Raw genomic sequence first — 21,569 nt, 5'->3', positions numbered from 1 at the left:
ACGCGTTGTTCAATTTCATCTCGACTCGTCCCTTTATCGGCGATTCAGTTATTTATAAATATTTTACTTAATGCAACATTATTTCTTGTTTTGAAAATGTTCGTACTTATAGTCGCTTTGTATCTCGAGTTCTGAGAAATATTTTCATTTCAAAATTACATGCTGAAACAGCGGATGAAATGCTTCACGACATCTCTGGCAATAGGACTCGTTATAAACATTGAACGTTTAGAAATAATAATGTACTAATTCAATATCGATCGCGATCTGGCAAAGTTAGAATCGAGTATAGTCTACCCTAGTCTTCTCTAATCTACTTTAACCCTTCAGTGTACAGTGGTCTGAAGCGAGGTAACTTTTGGCAAAAAATCAATTTCTCAAGTTTAATTTATGGAAAAAATATTTTTTTTTCTATGAACCGATAATCTTTCGAAACTTCAATAATCGGAATATTACTTTCATAAAATAGCTCTGTAATTAAATATAACGTTATAAAGTTAAAATTTTGAAATTGAAGTTTGAAGCATTTGATTTAATTACACAGTTAGGAGAATTAAAATACTAGTTTGTTCTACATATATCTTCACGTCTAATGATGCCTATATTTTAGTTATTTAATTACGTAGTACATACATAGTATTAGTAGTACAAATATGATTACACACAATTTAGACTTCAATAAGAATCTAAAAAAAAAGAAAAAAAAGATAGAATATAGTAGACGACAGATTTGTCTAATATGAAAGCTTACAGTATTGCAAAAAGGATCGTACAAAGTTTAGCTGCGATTATCTGCGCTTTCTAATTTTCTACGGATTTTAACAAATCACGACGCGGTATTTTCAACGTCGTCATCAGTTCGAAAAATGACGAGCAAAGGAACGTGGTCTTTATGTACTGTTTACAATTTCAATAAACACTAACTTTTGGTTTCGTTCATTCAGAAGATTTATAATACATTGTGGTATGTTTATACATTACTTATTAAATATTATATCATTTAACTAGAGATTCTTTACATTTTTTACAATGAAACATTTGTTAAGACGATTTATTTTTAATATGAAATAATCCACAGGATTTAATACATTTCGATTATAAAAACCATTTAATTTCGACCACAAATTACGTGTTCCAGACCACTGTGCGTTGGCATCCAATTTCAAAACTAACCATGATATTTCAGACATTTTTAATGATCCGACAGAAAAATGTTTTCAATAAAACGTGATCAGTATTCAATTTTTCAAATACATATTAGAATATAAACACTTCAAAAAAAAATTTTTCTAGAAAAGATACTGGTCATCTCTGTTGATGATTTTTGACGATTGTTAATAACCAAGAACTGTAATACACTTTAATATGTAACGAACAATAAATTAAATATAGACACTCTTTCCACGCACACGGTTGCACACCGCGTGGATTCCCCGGCCAGATGCCACGTGCTCACGCCCATTTCACCCGCGCTCTTCACTTGTTCCCTACCAACTTAAATCTAGTTCCTCGCGTCCTAGAGATCCTAACCTAACCTATTAACTAAAATTCCCTATATAAAAATAACCTACAGCCAACAACCTCGATTTTTTAAACCTTAATATATACTTTTGACTTGATAACATTCTAGCTGGCCTCGAGACGAATTTAACGACCTACTGTAAACTTAAACCTTGAAACAATGGTAAAATAATTTAAGCTAAAGAAAGCGAATTCTCAGACCGCTGTGTAGTACACAGGTTGGGTGTTGGGACTGAGTGATCCGTGAGCAGGCTCGCGAGCTATAAGGACTTTCAGAACTTACTCCCACTTTTCTAACCGCAAAGGAAGGAGGAAAGGAGTAGGGGTAACTGAGAGCAACGCGACGCCACACTCCCCACTTCTAGTACGTTTCCCCTTCCTTTGCGTTGGACAGTAGTTACTCAAGAGGGAGCAAGTTCTGAAAGTTCTTACGGCCTGCGACTCCTGTTCCTGATGTTATTATTTTTCATTTGTTTTCATTCTACTTTACCAGCAGTGTTTGACCGTTTCAATACCTTCTTACAAGGTGAGGTCCCCAGGATTGACGCTCATTTCTTGATGAGATTTGGTACAGTGATAGAGCTTGTAAAGCTGAATCCAATGTGCAGCGACTCGTATTAATATTCGGACACCTTGTAAAACGGAATAACTTCTCTAAAAGTCAGAGCCAGAAAAAATAGTGTCATCTAATATGTTCAGTATTACCTGCTGTTTCAGTCGATACAGTTTGTTTCATTATACGTTTACGCTCTAACATGATACACCATCGAGACTTATCGTGATGCATATGCATTAGACCTTGTATTCATTAAAATTTTGGTTCCGAAATACGTGGGTAAAGTATCTGCAGAAAATTGGCACGTTCTAGCTGTCTCAAACCATTATTTAAACGTGTTCGCCTGCTCACAAAATAATATTAAACTATAAAAATCTATATAGAAGAAGCCACAGAACGCTGTTACAGTGATAAATATGTTAAACAATGATTCCCGTTAAAGCACAAGACGCATGAACTCAGAGAAAGTATATTCTCTACCAACCCCGCAGTATATTTAACAAGAAGGAAGCAAATTGTACAGTCTCGACTAAGAATTGGGCATACTAAAATAACACGTCGGTGCATACTCTCTAAAACAGACAAACCAATTTGTAACAACTGTGACACTGAGCTTACAATTTAGCACATCCTAATTGAACGTCCAGTGTACAATATCAGAAAAAAAGTAAAAATGCCCGATACCATCAAAGAATGTTTGGACAACTACGAACAAACAGCAAAAGTTATGTCATACTCAGAAGAAACCAAATTGTTCAGCGAAATTATATAGTAACATAAGAAGCCTAGATTTAAACAAAAATGTAAAATGTAATGCAGAACTATTGTATATTACACTACACGTAACCTACGTACGTTATTCCACAAGCGGTCGCTGATTGCTATTAAGCAGACGCGACATTAAATAAATGAATTAAAAAAAAAAAGAAACAAGACACACTCGTTAACTTTACAATTTACATTTGTCTCAAAATTGATTCTCGTCACTCCCAGAACGAACGAAAAAACCATCGCTCAAAGTCACCGATGCGACTGAAGGTACCAACATTGATCGATACCAATGGTCGTGCATTTTTATTCAGCCGGGGCACTAAATTCCAGTTGCAAGCGTTTCGAATCGCGCGCACGAGAATCCTTGCAATCTAGCAAGCAATGTTGAAGTGACTTACAAGCTATCATTACAGTCGCCGTAAACACACGTCGCGATCCACCTATCTACGTCCACCATGTGCTATTGCTATATGGATAAGCTGTTTCCGCGCAACCGGCCGTGCATAGTTTCTATAAGTGCGGCGTTTATTATTAATTCTTTTCGTCGTCAAGAGATTCGAAAGTATGCGTTCCCTTCAGACTCCGTCGTCTACTGCGCACCGAATGAACCAAATGTTTCCGTCGCGGAACGCGATTTCCTTATACAGCTGATAACGTGGAACCTTTTTCGTCGGCTGTTAACGTAATCTATCGCGACGATTCCAATTGCAAAGCGCCTCCGTTGAACGAAACGTTCGGATAGAATCGCGTCACGATGTTCAAGAACGTGACTCCAGAGAAGGCGATCACTTTCGTCCGATTTAGCGTAGGTTTGATCTGCTGTTGGCCGTTGCCATCGGCGGCTGCGAGAGCTCAGGTTTTCCGTCTGCGAATTTTGAAACTGTTGAATGCACTTTGCGCGTTCGGATTAATCTTTCCGCTGTTCTACGCGATGATTCTGCACGGCGACGATGCCATCGAATTCTCAAAGGCGGCGATCATATTAACCGGTTCTGTCAACATTGTAACGCAGATGCTGATCTGCAGTATTCAGTACGATCGACTTCAGGTAAGAATTTTCACGTTCAGTTTGTAATTTACGAATGTATTTTGTCATCTCGAAGTGTAACAACAGCACTATAGTGTGTATTTCCTGTATTTGTTTGCATCGGTGTCGCAAATTTGCTGCATGCGATACCCGCATTTTGAAATCGAATTATATGGATTCTCGCCTTGACAAGACGACTTAAAAAGTCGCCTGTTCAACAAGATAACGTATATTGTATAATATATGTATTATATCGCAATGTTACGTTGATTTTTTTTGTTTTTTTATAGATATATATATATATATATATATATATATATATATATATATATATATATATATAGTAAATTCTCCCATCTTTTCCTTCAGCTTATAAACAAAAATGGACATTTTGGGATATTCGAGGATTATTATTATTATTGTTATTATTATTATTAATTATTATAGATTATTATTATTCGAACATTGCACCTCGTTTTTATAATTGGTGACAATCGGCAACTACAAAAATGAGCCGCGAGGCTCGAATAATTTTATCTCCTCTTTCCAAATTGTCCATTTTTTTTTGTTTACAAGCTGACGGAAAATTAGGGAGTATTTACTATATATGTATGCATTTATTTATTTATTTATTTATTATATGTAATATATATTTACACATTTATATATAATACTTATTTATATATATAATATATATATATATATATATATATATATATATATATATATATTTATACATTACATAGATAAAGTGTATTATCCACGTTAATCTTTTTCTGTTTCTTTATATAGTTATATCGCGGTGTAAATGTGCATATTAATGATCAAAATATTCAAGAAGTATATTCATTGCCTGTACTCTTCCTGAAAAATTGTTCCCTTTAATAAAAAGAAATATCGAATTTTCACGATCTAATTCAAGCTACTACGACCTATTGTGTTGAGATTTTTTCGGGGATTGATTAGAACGCAGTTTTATAGCAGCTAGGAGCGGAAGAAGACTCGCGAGATACATGGGTGAAAATATAATTTAACCATGACATGTTGTAGCGTTTGATCATGAACATAACAACTACCTTCCAAAATGCGAAGTCGTACGAAAGATGCGTGTTTCAACGATACGTCGACACGTACTCCAAGTTTTACGGGATGACGGTGCTATGGTATTACGTGTCACCACTGGTCGTCGTCTTCGGAACGATCTTCTTACCTCAGCCGTTTCCAACGGTCTCCGAATATCCGTTCCGCGTCGATTACGAACCCGTGAGGACTACGATCTTTGTACACCAGGCGTTCGTCGGCTTCCAATGTTCCGCAGCAGTCAGCGTGAACGTGTTCGCAGCATTGTTAATTCTGTACGCTGCGGCGAGGTTCGAGATTCTGATGATTGATCTGAAAGAAGCTACCAGCATAGACGCTTTGGTTCTGACCGTGAAAAAGTATCACGTGGTCACCAGGTTAGTGATTGTTTGGGAATTTCTTCTCGTATACGAAGAGATCGATCTTATAAATACCACGTCATATTCTTCCTTCGATGTATTTGTCGATCATGAAACTGTAGTCGATCTATCGGATTGCAATAAATTAGTTACCATTGATGGGGGTACTGGTTCATGAAAAATTCTGCAATATAGCACAGGGTGTCCTCAAATTATGATACGAGCGAGAAATGATGGATTCCTCAGGTCATTTGAAGTAACTTTCTCCTTTACGAAAATTTTCTCCGAGGCTTCGTTCACGAGATATTAACGAAAAACCGGTGACCAATGAGAGGCGAGCTCCGCTGGCGCGAGGTGGCCGATCCAATGAGCGGAACTGGGCTTCGCGCGCTCGTTGGCTCGGCGAGTTCGGCATGCGCAAGGCGGACGTGCCAATGCGCGGAACAGAGGTTTCGACCGCTCATTGGCTCGGCGAGTTCGCCTCGCGCCAGCTAATCTCGCCCCTGATTGGTCGCTGTCTTTTCGTTAATAACTCGTGAACGACGTCTCGGAGAAAATTTTTGTAAAGGAAAAAGTTACTTCAAATGGCCTCAGGAATCCCTCATTTCCCGCTTGTATAATAATTTTCGGTCACTATTATTTTGTATGTTATCTCATTAACTCTGAAGAAACGGTTTTGTCTTCCACGAATCGAAATTCTAAACAGTTACTTCGCGTCCTGTTTTCTACAATTATTATTTGTCGCAAAATTGTATCTGGCAAAGTCTCTTCCCCGTCCCGCTGTACGTATTATATTCGACAGAATTACTATAATAGTTACATTCGTGTCGCCATATAATTATCACGAAATTATGTTGGTTTTACATAGAATCGGAAAGGAAGTCATCAAGGGTACACGTTACATAGCTTTGTTCACGATATTGTATAGCAGTATAACCCTTGTACTTTGTGGTCTGAATATTATAGGAGTGAGTACTTGAAACAACTACGACACGTTTCAGTAGTGAAATGAATGCTACCATAAACGGTATTTTAGCGGCAAGCCATCGTGGTAAAACTGCAGTTTTTTTTCTTGGCTGTGATTTCATTGCTGAATGTCTTCATGTGCGCGTTGCCGGCCGACAATTTGATAAATGTGGTGAGTGATGAATATCAAAGTAAGTGTTGCTGTAAATTCGCCCTAATTTTCCTTCGGCTTTTAAACAAATATTAATAATTCGGGAAGAGGTGGTACGATTATTCGAGCCTTGCACCTCGTTTTTATAATTGTTGAAATGAAAATTTTTTATAATTGTTATAACTGTTAAAACGAGCCGCATGGCTCGAATAATCGCCTAATATATTATATTCCAATTACAATATTCCAGTCAATAATTCCCAAATTGTCCATTTTTGGTAACAAAGTGAAGGAAAATTGGAGAATATTTACCGTATTTGGCAAGAAGACCGTTCGTTCGGCTAAGATTAATTTTCTTCTTTGGTTTCTTTCCGCATTGGTCACAATCAGAGTGAGAATACTGTTCGAAGTGCGTACGAATCGAAGTGGTACGATCAAGTACTGGATGTTCAGAAAACTGTGCTTCGCATTTTAGTGCCACAGGTGCCAGTAATCATCAGCGTGAAGTGTATCATCCCTATACTTTCCTTGGAATATTTTTGTTCGGTATTACTTTATTTTATACTCGTATTTATTAGGTCGTTTATATGAAATGTCTGATAATTCGAGGAGAAAGAACAATCGGTTTTGAAAATTTAAATAAAGTTTTATCGATCCAAATACGCACCACTTGCCCGTTTGGAGTTTGGCAACTGCGGTCTCAGCAAAGAAATGTAATTAGACTGTGAATTTTTATGTATTTTAATATTATTTTTAATTTAATACTATTATATTATTATTTATATTATTATATTATTATATTATTATTTATATTATTATATTATTATATTATTATTTATATTATTATATTATTATATTATTATTTATATTATTATATTATTATATTATTATATTATTATTTATATTATTATATTATTATATTATTATTTATATTATTATATTATTATATTCTTAATATTAATATTAATATTACTTTAACATTAACAATTTATATTTAATGTTAATAATTTAATATAACTGTAAGAAACAAAAGTTAAATTACAATGCATTCCGCCTTGACCATTTTTAATAACAATGTTCAACGAATTTTTAAATCCGACATTTTATATTTCACGACGCAATATTTTGTCGACAACTGTTCTGATTATAATCTTTGAATATAAACCGTGCGATTTCAGTTCGTTTCAAACGCAGTATCGCTGTTCACCGTCCTGCGAATGATGTTTGGCGATAACCCAGATCTACTGTCATCCAAATCAACTAATAGTACATGTTGCGTTGATTAAGTCCTCACAGTTTAGAGTTCACGCGACACATAGAAACATACATTCGATGTTTATATCGAGGAATAGTGGTGTTGTTGTGTTATACATTCATCTCCCTGTTTTATGAAATAATTACGAAAATTATATACATCATACAATTACGTATCGCATAACAATTATGTAATGTTGCATTATCATTGCGTTATTGTGCAATCATGGCAACACAGTACAGTTATCTCAATAATTGTAAAATCCGTCTACTATTCTACGAGAAGTTCTACAGCAATTGCTTTCTCGCGTTTCAAACGTAAACTATAAATTTCACGGGTATCGAAGGGTACTTTGTACACGCAACTGTTATTCCGTCGCTATACCGTTATTACCATTTTTTAATATAGTATCCAGCTGCACGGAAAAATCTTATTTCCTGTGCTGTTTCGAACACCTGTTTCCGCAAAAATCGAACACGCTCTTTTTTCTTTGTAAACGTTTTTATTTCTCTCACACTTCAATTCTCGTAGATTTCTTAGATACATTCATTATAGATTTGTATAATTTCCTTACCTTTAATTCTGCCCTATGTAAACGAAGTAATAATAAAGGTCTAGGCGATAAAATTAACATCACGATTTAATTATTTACACGGCGTTATGGTATTTCATATTTATGATCATCATTAGCGTCGCTAACGATCAAACGAAACCAGGTTAAAATATAGATTACTGCTGTTTCAATTACTTACTGTGTCACTAGAGAATATCCTTTCCTCAAGTAGCCAACACCGTCGATAATGGAACTGACATTCCCTTTTCCGGTTGGGTCTGCTATTGCGAAGAGGAACATGTGCGCGTGGCCAGCGGAAACACTGATGAATATGGTGGGTCAATATGGCATCTATGAATCAGAACTTGATCAATACGAGACAAAAGAACAACAATTTGACCGACAAATTCATACTCTCTCATTTAACACGTCCACAAACAAGTCAGAAAATTCGACATTCCATACGACACACGCGACATTACACATAAAACATGCTCCATCATGACTGTACCAAGATCAAACACACCTTGCAAAAACACGATCATTTTGGAGTCTAGTAATATTTTGTGTTCACTTTGAAGTGGCGTTTCCAATCATTCACCAACACTCGACAATGTTTATTTCAAGTGAACCACAACAACTCCAAACTTGCAAACACGATGAATGACTTCCGACGAATTGCTTTCCCTATTTTCAGTCCTTTGAGCGTGTAGTATACGTCGATCATAATAAAAACACCTGCAGAATATTACTCAGTTGTATATAATCGTGAAATCTTGTTAAAAATGGTGCGATTTCACAAGGTAGCATATACAAATGATCGCGTGCGTATCGCGTACACGTCTAAACTCAGAATATCAATTTTAAAATCAAATATGCTCCCGTCGATAGTAGATTACAGTCCGATAACTTGTAACAAACTATCAGGTTTGCGAGAAAAAAAATCCAAGAATAATCGTTCCACGGACGGAAAAGAAACTCTAAGGCTATCATCATGTAGTTCTAATTGTAAGAATCTTGCAACTCAGACAAGGTTACCGATACGTAGCGTCTTAATTCGTTATTAATTCAATCGCCGTGAACCTCCTCGGATTTCGCTGAGCTTCCCATTTTCTCGAGAGCAGTCGACGTTTCCTTCTTTTCGCTTTATGATGTTCGCAAACGCAACACCGAAGAAGGCTATCACCTTCACGAAATACAGCGTGAGTTTGTGCTGCGGTTGGCCGCTCCCTTCGTCAGCGAGCAAGCGTCAATTTTACGGTTATCTAGTCCTGAAAGTTGTGGGTGCTCTACTCACCGTCGCTGTGTTTTTGCCTGCGCTCTGGTCGCTTTATCTTCACATTGATGATCCAGTGGTCACCGGCAATACGTTCGGTCTCGCATGTGCTTTGCTTCAAAACTTCGCAAGTATAATCATCTGTACCATCCAGCACAATCATTATCAGGTGAGACGTTTTAAATTTCGACTAATTTATCGTCGCAAGCACCCAAACGCGTTCGGAGGATTTAGAAATCCACCGTGCTCTAATAATTCTGAAATAACAAAATGCAGAATTACCTTCCGTGTTCGTTACTTTTCTATCGTGATCTTACAATTATAGAATATGTTATGTATAACACGTGTTATAATAAGTGTCGTTCTACAGTATCTACAGTTATCCCATGTGTTCCAGCGACTGATCGAGGAAATGACGAATTATTTAGATAAGGCGGAGTCCCATGAAATGGCTATCTTCCAGCGATACGTGGACACGTATTCTACATATCACGGGACATCCACGTTATTCCCCTATCTTTGCGCGACACTCGTTGTGGTCGCAACATTGTTCTTGGAACAGCCGTTCCCGGTGGTCACCGAGTACCCATTCCGCGTCGATTACGAACCCATCAGAACAATCATTTTTCTAAATCATTCATTCGTCGCTTTACAAAACGGTTCGAGTATAAGCTTGAACACGCTAACAGCGTTGCTACTTTTATTTGCTGCAGCACGATTCGACATATTGATGCTACATTTGGGAAAGGCTGTTACAGTCGCCGACTTAAAGGAATGCATGAAAATGTACGATGATGTGAAAAGGTGAGAACGTTAATCATAATACGGTCATTTCTATACGGATTTCTATACAAATTCTCATTTATGGAAACTAAAACCAGGAAAAAATTGCTGTGTCTGGTTCAAAGATTTCTTGCGGTGAGAACAAAGAAAAATATTACTTATTTTTATTACAAATGAATATCATTTGTATTAACCCGCACGATTCTGGTAGTTTAACAATCTACTATTGTTATAAATACATAAAGGTCTGCAATTTATCTCTGACCAATATGAATTTTCTTTCGTGAACGAAATGCAGATTGAGTGACATGATATTTGTACATGAAATATTTTTATTGCTTTTAACATTTTGACCGCCACATCAATACCCCAAAAAATGTTACATCCTTGAATCATTTCATTTCATCATATTACGATTGAAAAGCAAAATTGTACGAGTTCAGTGTGAACGCTTTTGAACCATTCAACATTGTTTTAGAGATATTTGACATATCTTTAGAAACAACATAGGTATTTTAAAAATAAATAGTTTTATTGCAAAATGAAGATTTATGATTTAAAATACTCTAATTTAGATATGCACATGATGTCGTTGGCGGCATCCAGTACATAACATTGTCCACAGTTTTATTCACTAGTATAATCCTTGTAAATGCCGGACTCAATATCATTGGGGTACGTAGTCATGAAACATAGGTTGATAAGAGACATAGACGTCATTGAAATATAATACTTTTTCACAGCATCTTGCGTTTACTGTAAAATGTCAATTTACATTTGTGGCCGTGACGGTGTTGCTGGAAGTTTTCACGTGTGTTTTGCCAGCTGACCGTCTGATAGAAGTCGTAAGTAACTAATTGAATCCGATCATTCTGAAGGATTAATTAAGGTATACTGACATCTGTATTACTTTAAAATATTAGTCAGTCCTTTTAAGAATCTATTGTGTGGTTCGTATATATTATATACGTAATTATTTCGTATATATATATCGTGTGTATTCGTATTTTCTGTAACGAATTTTGTTATTCCATACTGATAACTTTCATGTATTTTATGTATTTTATATTCCGTACTTGTCAACATGATACTTTAACTAGGGACATTATTGCCCATTTTATTGTTAATAATGTGTTATTTACATAATCGAGGTGCTTAACAACGAATTTTTGCTACATCTCGGTATACTTATTCGTAACAACAAATTCGTACGTGCATTTAACTAGAGACATATTTAACTACAGACTATTTCATTGTTAATAATGTATTCTTTTCATAATCCGTGTGCTTAACACTGACTTTTTGCTGTATCTCGATACGCTTATTTCCAACATCAAATGTTGTATTTGCAAACATCGCTTGGATAAGAGTGATAAAATTTAGACACGAGATATTATAACTAGAGACATTATTATCTATTTCATTGTTAATAATGTATTCTTCTCATAATCAGAGTGCTTAACATTGACTTTATGCTGTATCTCGATGTGCTTATTTCTAACATCATGTTCAAACTGCACTTTGAGAAGACTGACAAAATTTAGATAACAAAAATTTTATTAACATTAGTTGCTAAATTGTGATTTATCAATCAGAGTGAAGGTGCTTTACGGAGTGTCTACAATGTAAAGTGGTACGAACGAGATAGTAGTGTGCAGAGAATGATATACCGCATGATGGTGCGACAGAAGCCAATAGTCATCAGCTTCGTATACCTCGTGCCGCAACTATCCTTGGACTATTATTGTTCGGTACATATGTTTATACATGTTATTGACTTTGTGCAACGATCTTTTGTAATAATCTCTACAAGTTCTCCAATTTTTAGTACATTGCAAACGCTTTCTCTTTGTTCACTACTCTGCGTTTTCTACTGAGTGAACCGGAAGAGATAGTAGCATCTGACATTGCTAATGCTACCTGTTGCAACAATTAACGTTCCATTCGCAAAACTAATCTAATCATCTCTAGTATTGTGATTCGGTAACATCGTTTGATATTTAGCGACGATCACTGTCACTCGTACTCGAACGATCCGTGCTATAAATTGATTGTCTTCGTAACACGTGGTTTCTGAAGTAAAGTGAAAAGTGTCCGCAAATGTTTCCCACATTTTAACTGTTCCAAATTATTGCTTAAACAGGTTTTCCAAACAACAAGATAATGTTAAACCGTCAAACCTTATTTACAAGCGGCCGTCGAACATTGTTACGTACCTTAAAATATAATTAGCACAAGACGTCCCTAAACTTTACAATTCTAGTTTTCGTAAAACGTGATTCACGTGACTCCCATAACGTGCGAAACACGATTATTCGAAGAAACCCATGCAAATACCTATAGAGCTACGCAATTGAAGCTATCGGTAACGATCGATACCAACAGTTCTACATTTACGTTCTGCTTGGGTACTAAGTACTAGTTAGAAGGATTTTCAATTGCGTCTTCGAGACTTCTACAAACTAATGAACAAGGTAGAAGATTCACATGCTATCATTAGAGTTTTCCTGATTACACGTTATTCCGTTAATTCCGCAACCGTCCGTGTATAATTCCTTTAAGTGCCGCGTTCATTATTAATTCTCCTTTTCATCGAGAGATCGGAAGAAAATGTTCTTCTTACAGTCTGTTCGCTGTGCACCGAGTCAATCAAATGTTCCGCTCACGAAGCTCGTTTTAGTTATCCGTCTTGTTAACCGTTAACACAACCTCTCGTAGAAATTCAATTGCACACAATATTCATTTCGACTCGCGTTACAATGTTCGGAAACGTGACTCCAGAGACGGCGATTACGTTCGTTCGATTTAGCATTAGTTTGATCTGCTGCTGGCCGCTACCAGCGGTGGCAACGAAAACTCAGGTGTTGTGTTTCAGAATATCGAAAGTGTTGAATATTCTTAGCGTGCTTGGATTATTCTTCCCAGTATTGTATGCACTGATTCATCACGACGACGATATTGTCGAATTAACGAAGAAAGTCATCGTTGTAGTGGGTTGTGTCAATATTATAACACAGATACTGCTTTCTAGCCTTCAATATGATCGCTTTCAGGTAAGACTATTCAAGTTTCTTTTATTCATTTGTTTTTGGCGACGAACGTATTTAGCGATCACGTATTGCTGTATTGCTGATGTTTTCGTAAGTGAATGCAACAATACGGCCAAGTGTTCGCATGGACAGTTTCATGTATGTATGTATTTTATGTTTCATATTCAATAGTTCTATTACGAAACAATTCAAATGTTCATATTAGAGTTTGCGAAATCAATAAATTGTTCCTGTTCTTTTTGACAAACGTGTTATCTTTAATAAAAAGATATATTAAAAGCAGGCGATCTCTATGTAAATTACGACAAAATATGTTCAGGTTTCGTGCATAGATTAGGTCGGAGTTTGATAGCAGTTAAATGTGGAAGAAGAGGCACGAAGTAGTTGGGAAGAATCATAATTCTTGTGACATATTCCAGCGTCTGGTCGAAACGATAACAGCTAACTTCCAGAACGCAAATTTCTACGAGAGATGCGTGTTTCAACGATACGTCGACATGTACTCAAAGTTTTACGGGCTAGCTGTGCTATGGATTTACACAATAGCAGTGGTTTTCATTTTCGGAAGTATCTTCCTACCTCAGCCGTTTCCGCTACTCTCCGAATATCCGTTCCGCGTTGATTACGAACCCCTGAGAACTATAATCTTTGTACACCAGGCCATTTTCAGCTTCCAATGCTCCGCAGCGATCAGCATAAACATGTTCGCAGCACTGTTACTTCTGTACGCTGCGGCGAGGTTCGAGATTCTGATGATAGATATGCGAAAAGCTACCAGTGTCCATGCGTTGGTCGAGTGTTTGGAAAAGTTTCACATGGTGACCAGGTAAGTGAATTTTTTTTTATTTTCATCCCTAGAAACTGTGACACTGCGAAATTGTGCCTACTTTATATAGAATCGCAAAGGATATCGTCGAGGGTACTCAGTTCATAGCTTTGTTCACGGTACTGTATAGCAGTGTACCAATTATATTTGGTGGGCTAAATATTATAGGAGTGAGTACTATGAAACAACTACGACAGGTTTCAGTAGTGAAATGAATGCTACCATAAACGGTATTTTAGCGGCATGCCATCGTGATAAAACTGCAGTTTTTATTCTTGTCTTGGATGTCACTGATGGAGGTTTTCATGTGCGTATTGCCAGCCGATAATTTGATTAATGTGGTGAGTTATGTCAATAGTTATCTCATTATGAGCAGATGTTAATAGTTATCAGTGGTAGATACAGGGTGTCCCAAAAATGTCTCGTAATCCGGAAATGGAGGGTTCCTGAGGTAATTTGAAGTAACTTTTTCCTTAGCGAAAATGCAATCCGTGGCTTTGTTTACGAGTTATTAGCGAAAAACGCCGACCAATGAGAGGCGAGCTCGGCGCTGGCGCGAGGCGGCCGAGCCAATGAGCGAAACTGGGTTTCGTGCGCTCGTTAGCTAGACCGTCTCGCGCCAGCCGAGCTTGCCTATTATTGGTCAGTGTTTTTCGTTAATAACTCGTAAACAAAACCGCGAATTGCATTTTCGCTAAGGAAAAAGTTACTTCAAATGACCTCAGGAACCCCTCATTTCCGGATTGCGAGACATTTTTGGGACGCCCTGTATATTGTGCGAAGATTTTTCATGTTTTTACGATTCACTTTCTTCTTTCATACGACCCTGTGTGAATTGGTTACAATTAGAGTGAGAATACTGTTCGAAGTGTGTACGAATCGAAATGGTACGACCAAATACTGGATGTACAGAAGACAGTACTCCGCATTTTGGTGCCACAGGTACCCATTGCCATCAGCGTAAAGTGCGTCATCCCGATACTTTCCTTGGAATATTACTGTTCGGTATTACTTTATTTTGTATTCGTATTTATTAGATGGTTTATAGAAAATGTCAGATGATTCGCGAAGAGAGATAATTAGCTTTTTTTAACATTCGAATAAAGTTGTATTTATCGAGCTATGCACTCTTTTCTCGTAAGGAGTTTTGCAAACTCTACAAGTAAATGTAACTAAACTATAGATTTTTATGCAAAATAGAATTTGTCGAAGACAATTTCATGAAATAGAAGTTAAATTGCAAAGCATTTCCCTTTGAGCTATTTTAACATCAGTATTCATGTAATTTCAAAATCTGACATTTCATATCATGCGGCTCAATAATCAATCGACGGTTTTTCTCATTATAATATCTGAGTGCTAATTGTTCTACTGCAGTACGTATCGCACGCGGTGTCGTTGTTCACCACCCTACGTTTGGTATGGGTGGAAGAGGCCGACGTATTAGGGTTCAGATCGACGAATAGTACATGTTGAGTAGATTAATTACTCATAGTCTGAAGTACACGCGATGTTTAGAAACATATTTGGAAAGTTATATTCTGGAATAAAGATATTGTTGCTTGATACAAACTACTTTTCGTTGTTAAGAAATAGATAGGAAATACATAGTTACTGGCCATTTCCAGTGACCATGGCATTGATATATATATATATATATATATATATATATATATATATATATATATATATATATATATATGCTGTCCATGTCTCCCTTTTTTGTGACCTTCAAATCGTTTTTGACATCGCTTCCTGTTCCTAAAATAGTAAATTGCAAAACAATTATTTATAGATAGAACGTTCTTTGTCAACAGTATGTACAATATCATTTAATCACTCGCAATGGCTTGACCTTGACATATGTTGCACACGTCTCCCTTTTTTGTAACCTTCGAATCGTTTTCGTCATCGCTTACTATAAATCGCTTCCTATAAATGGTAAATCACAAAACAATTATTTATAGATAAAACATTCTTTATCGACGCTGTTTAATTTAATCAGTTTAATCTTTTTTAAGTTCCGGGAACTTTAAATCAGTTCTGGGAATTCCTGGGAGTTCCTTTAATCAGTTCTGGGAATCATTCGACTAATTTCGTCGATCCCGAGTGCAGCGTTGATTTGCAAAATATTGTTTGAGGACATGCGAGCAAATTTTACGTATTTTCTCACAGTATTATCCAAGAACGGTTTGTGTAAGCAATTGCCCTGCTTCTGTGCTGTTATTGCCTTTTCTGCATTTCATGCGTTTTTATGCATTTGTATGGAGTATCCTTATTTCCTGTGCTATTTCAACACCTTTTTCGCAAACGGATGACTTGATTTTTCGGTAAATATTTTTTTACGGTGATTTTTAATACGCGATTCCTTTCTAATCCCACCAAACACAAGACATAACAACAAACAACCGCAAAGAGACGGTGGTTTATTTCGTTTACACCAACTTATTGTAAATATTCATTAAATATTCATTTTCATCGCGCGTGACTACCATATCTTACTTCACGTACGTGAGGCATTTCTTACGTTACGATAATAAAGTAACATGAAATATCCAAATTATCAATCATTTTCGAAATCATTCTGTCGTCGCATTAGAAAACGGTTAGACCGTGAGTTTCGATACGCTAACTGCGTTGCTGCTTTTATTCGCTGCGACAAAATTCGACAAATCGATGAAACATTTGGAAAAGCCTGACACCTAAAGCAATATGCGCGAGTACGCACAGTGCAAACGCTTTTCCTTTGTTCAACTACTCTGCTTCGTAAAACGTTTATATTCCAAATTCTATGATAATTTATCGGTATTGTATCGTTTTTTTCACTTTATCCGCCGATGGTTATTTATTCGAACTGACATTACCGTAGGGAGCACAGTGCGCGCGTGTTAACCCTTTGCACTCGAAGCTATTCTAACTGCAAATCTAAAATAAATTTTCTGACTTACTGTATTTTCATTTTATATGACAAAGTGCATTTTATGCGTGCGACTTACTCAACGGTTACACTTTCAATAATTTTTGCAAATCTAAACTTTGTTAACGTAAAAATGATCTTAGAACGTGATATAACAAATCTCAGCGGTGCCTCAGAGTCGCCACTCGAGTGCAAAGGGTTAAGAATGCGGAGAGCGAATGCGAAGAATGTGGAGAACGAGCTATGCGTGCGCGGGGGTGCGTGTGTTGTGCGAAGCGGGTCAGTGGACCGAAAGTGTGTATCGATTAAATAGAAATAAATGAGCGCAATGCCAATGTTGTTCCGTTTTTTTTTAAGCCGGAATAAAATTCTGTCCCTTTATGATCAATATTTTAATCATTCCAGTGAATGCAGACAGACGATAAATATAAACTTTCTTTATTTCCGAAGAAATTATCACAATCGAAAATGTGCTTATCATTTTAATTACGAAGAAAATGATACAGCAAGGGGTTAAAAATATTAAATTGGATGATGCTTTAATCGAGATATCCGTTCGGAAAATTCACGATAGGCAATCGCACATTAATAAACATTTCATTCGTAAACCAACAAATCATCTCTAGTATTCAATAATATAACAATTCAATAATGTAATTCAATAATAACTTTTAAGTTGAGTGACGATCACTGTCATTCATATTTGAATGATCAGCAAGCATTAGGACGTACAGACGAAAAAAGCACATTTTAACTGCCCAAAATTATTAGTTTAAACAGGTTTGCCTTATTTAAAAGTGGTAGCAGAACACTGTTACATACCTTACAATACAATTAGCACAAGACGCCTCGAAATTTGACAATTTCAGTTTTCCGACAACTTGATGCACCTAACTCCCGGAACGCACAAAATACATGAATTCAAAGTAACTAATGCAAATACCCATCGAAGTACGTAATTGAAGATATCAGTACACACACTGATCGATAACAACAGTCGCACATTTACGTTCTGCTGGGATACTGAATGCTAGTTGGAAGCATTTTAAATTTTGTACACGAGACACCTACAATCTACCGAAGATAATAGAAAGATTCGCATGCTATCATTAGAGACTCCTCGTAACTCCCACAACGTGCAAAACACGTTTATTCAAAGTAACTGATGCAAATACCTATGGAGCTAGGTAATTGAAGATATCAGTACCGATCGATACCAGCAGTTTTACATTTACGTTCTGCTTGGGTACTAAATACTAGTTCGAAGGATTTTCAATTTCGTCTACGAGACCCCTACAAATTAATGAGCAAGGTAGGAGATTCACATGCTATCATTACAGTCTTTCTGATTACACGTTATTCCGCTAATCCATACGCACCATGTGTGCCGATGAGGTACTTCCGCAACCGTCCGTGTATAATTCCTTTAAGTGCCGCGTTCATTATTAATTCTCCTTTTCATCGAGAGATCGGAAGAAAATGTTCTTCTTACAGTCTGTTCGCTGTGCACCGAGTCAATCAAATGTTCCGCTCACGAAGCTCGTTTTAGTTATCCGTCTTGTTAACCGTTAACACAACCTCTCGTAGAAATTCAATTGCACACAATATTCATTCCGACTCGCGTTACAATGTTCCGAAACGTGACTCCAGAGACGGCGATTACGTTCGTTCGATTTAGCATTAGTTTGATCTGCTGCTGGCCGCTACCAGCGGTGGCAACGAAAACTCAAGTGTTGTGTTTCAAAATATCGAAAGTGTTGAATATTCTTAGCGTGCTTGGATTATTCTTTCCATTGTTGTATGCACTAATTCTTCACCGCGACGACGCTGTCGAATTAACGAAGATAGCCATCATTATGGTGGGTTGTCTCCACGTTATAACACAGATAGTGCTTTGTAGCTTTCAGTACGATCGCTTCCAGGTAAGAATAGCGAAGTTCATTTTATGGTTTGGTTTTGGCGACGAACGTATTTGGCGATCACGTGGTATATTGCTGAAGTTTTTGTAAGTGGATGTCACGATGACAATACTACCCACTGTCTACATGCGTATTTTTTTGTATTGATTTGCATCTACGTTGCATATTCGCTGCACATCACACCTACATATATTTTCGCAGTCTAATTACAACTTTCGAGAACGATGCTTTTGTAATCGAATGACACGTATTCCGATTAACGAGACATTAAAAAACATGGACTGATCAAAAGATTAATGTCCGATGTATAATGTAATGTGTAGCGTAAATACGTTCGTTTCATTTATGTATGTATTTTATGTATCATCTTTAAAAGCTCACTTAGAAGACGATGCAAATGTTCATATTAGTGAATAAAAAATCAATAAATTGCTCCTGTTTTTTTTTCTTTGACAAACATGTTTATTCTTCATAAAAAGATATATTGAAAGTAGGTGAAGACAAATACGTTCAGGATTCGCGAACAGATCACAATTTGACAGCAGTTTAAATTTGGAAGAAGGCGCACGAAGTATTTGGGGAGAAACATAATTTTTGTGACATATTGCAGCGTTTGGTCGAAACTATAATAGCTAACTTCAAGAACGCAAAGATCTACGAGAGATGCGTGTATCAACAATACGTCGACACGTACTCAACGTTTTACGGGCTGACAATCATATGGTACTATGTATCACCAATGGTTGTCGTTTTCGGAAGTATTTTATTACCTCAACCATTCCCCACAGTCTCCGAGTATCCGTTCCGCGTCGACTACGAACCTGTGAGGACTATAATCTTTATCCACCAAGCGTTCGTCGGCTTCCAATGCTCCGCATCGGTCAGCGTGAACATGTTCGCAGCACTGTTAATTCTGTACACTGCGGCGAGGTTCGAGATTCTGATGATAGATCTGAGAGAAGCTGCCAGCGTCGATGCGTTGGTCATGTGCGTGAAAAAGTATCATGTGGTGACCAGGTAAGTTAGTGTTTCTTTTTCCCCCTCTAGAAACTATGACACGCGATGAAATTCTGTTTGTTTTATATAGAATCGGAAAGGATGTCGTCGAGGGTATTCAATACATAGCTTTGTTCACGGTACTGTATACCAGTATAGGCCTCGTATTTTGCGGGCTAAATATTATAGGAGTGAGTACTATGAAGCAACTACGACAGGTTACAGTAGTGAAATGAATGCTACCATAAACGGTATTTTAGCGGCAAGCCATCGTGATAAAACTGCAGTTTTTTTTCTTGGCTTGGCTGACACTGACGGAGGTTTTCATGTGCGCATTGCCAGCCGATAATTTGATACATGTGGTGAGTTATGTCAATAGTTATGTCATTATGAGCAGATGTTAATAGTTATAAGTGGTACATACAGGGTGTCCCAAAAATGCCTCGTAATCCGGAAATGGAGTGCTCCTGAGGTAATCTGAAGTAACTTTTTCCTTAGCGAAAATGCAATCCGCGGCTTCGTTTACGAGTTATTAGCGAAAAACGCCGACCAATGAGAGGCGAGCTCGGCGCTGGCGCGAGGCGACCGGGCCAATGAGCGGAACTGGGTTTCGTGCGCTCGTTAGCTAGACCGCCTCGCGCCAGCCGAGCTTGCCTCTTATTGGTCAGTGTTTTTCGTTAATAACTCGCAAACAAAGCCGTGGATTGCATTTTCGCTAAGGAAAAAGTTACTTCAAATGACCTCCGGAACCCCTCATTTCCGGATTGCGAGACATTTTTGGGACACCCTGTATATTGTACGAAGATTTTTCATGTTTTTACGATTCATTTTCTTCTTTCATACGATCCTATATGAACTGGTTACAATCAGAGTCAGAATACTGTTCGAAGTGTGTATGAATCGGAATGGTACGACCAGGCACTGGACGTACAGAAGACAGTACTGCGCATTTTGGTGCCTCAGGTACCCGTTGTCATCAGCATAAAGTGCATCATCCCGATACTTTCCTTGGAATTTTTCTGCTCGGTACTACATTATTTTGTGTTTTATACAAAATGTCAGATCATTCATCAAGAAAGAAAATTGGTTTTCAACATTAACAAATAAAGTTGTATTTGTCAAAATATGCACCGTTTTCTCGTTGGGAGTTTTGCGAACTCGATTCTAACCAACAAATGTACCTAGACTAGAGATTTTCAACCAAAGTAGAAATTGTCGAAGAAAATTTTAAGAAATAGAAGTTAAATTGCAACGCATTTCCCTTTCTGAGCTGTTGCAATAACAATATTCAAATAATTTCAAAATTTGACATTTCTCATATCATGCTGCTCAATAATCTATCGACGTTCTTTCTCATTGTAATATCTGAATATTAATTGTTCTACTTCAGTACATATCACACGCAGTTTCGTTGTTTACTGCTCTACGTATGGTATTGGTGGAAGAGGACGACATATTAGGGTGCAGATCAACGAATAGTACATGTTGAGGAGATTAATTGCTCATAGTCTGAAGTACACGCGACATTTAGAAACATATTTGGAAAGATTTATTCTGGAATAA

At 37.0% G+C, this 21,569-nt stretch overlaps 3 protein-coding genes and 1 long non-coding RNA gene across 6 annotated transcripts; 3 read left to right on the top strand and 1 right to left on the bottom strand.

The window, feature by feature from the left end:
• Positions 1-138: 138 nt before the first annotated feature.
• Positions 139-8,317, top strand: LOC117227863 (uncharacterized). The gene is made up of 6 exons (XM_076524123.1): positions 139-3,896; positions 4,926-5,332; positions 6,183-6,282; positions 6,351-6,452; positions 6,822-6,977; positions 7,610-8,317. The coding sequence occupies exons 1-6, from the start codon at positions 3,603-3,605 to the stop codon at positions 7,715-7,717; spliced, it is 1,167 nt and encodes a 388-aa protein (XP_076380238.1). The 5' UTR covers positions 139-3,602; the 3' UTR covers positions 7,718-8,317.
• Positions 7,389-9,671, bottom strand: LOC143259916 (uncharacterized). Its single transcript, XR_013033969.1, has 4 exons — positions 9,537-9,671; positions 8,766-8,977; positions 8,439-8,590; positions 7,389-7,812 (listed from the first exon to the last, which is right to left on the bottom strand). It is a non-coding gene; the product is annotated as an uncharacterized LOC143259916 (long non-coding RNA).
• LOC117227738 (uncharacterized) lies at positions 8,984-12,265 on the top strand. Of its 3 annotated transcripts, XM_076524110.1 has the most exons (6): positions 8,984-9,684; positions 9,886-10,319; positions 10,874-10,973; positions 11,042-11,143; positions 11,894-12,049; positions 12,127-12,265. In XM_076524110.1, the coding sequence occupies exons 1-6, from the start codon at positions 9,388-9,390 to the stop codon at positions 12,232-12,234; spliced, it is 1,197 nt and encodes a 398-aa protein (XP_076380225.1). In that variant the 5' UTR covers positions 8,984-9,387; the 3' UTR covers positions 12,235-12,265. The 3 variants fall into 3 exon arrangements, with proteins under 3 accessions (XP_076380225.1, XP_076380226.1, XP_076380224.1); XM_076524111.1 differs by having other exon boundaries at positions 9,913-10,319; positions 11,894-12,245; XM_076524109.1 differs by having other exon boundaries at positions 11,894-12,245.
• A 791-nt stretch (positions 12,266-13,056) lies between these two features.
• On the top strand, positions 13,057-21,536 carry LOC117227739 (uncharacterized). Its single transcript, XM_076524273.1, has 11 exons — positions 13,057-13,351; positions 13,768-14,174; positions 14,245-14,344; positions 14,414-14,515; positions 15,024-15,227; positions 18,663-19,013; positions 19,621-20,027; positions 20,098-20,197; positions 20,267-20,368; positions 20,877-21,032; positions 21,397-21,536. The coding sequence occupies exons 1-11, from the start codon at positions 13,058-13,060 to the stop codon at positions 21,493-21,495; spliced, it is 2,322 nt and encodes a 773-aa protein (XP_076380388.1). The 5' UTR covers position 13,057; the 3' UTR covers positions 21,496-21,536.
• The last annotated feature ends 33 nt before the right edge of the window (positions 21,537-21,569 follow it).

This window comes from Megalopta genalis, chromosome 8, assembly GCF_051020955.1.
Source record: "Megalopta genalis isolate 19385.01 chromosome 8, iyMegGena1_principal, whole genome shotgun sequence".
In the NCBI taxonomy this organism is placed as follows: Eukaryota; Metazoa; Arthropoda; class Insecta; order Hymenoptera; family Halictidae; genus Megalopta; species Megalopta genalis.
Note: the sequence above shows the minus strand (reverse complement) of the source record. Positions and strands in the feature narration are given on the sequence as shown.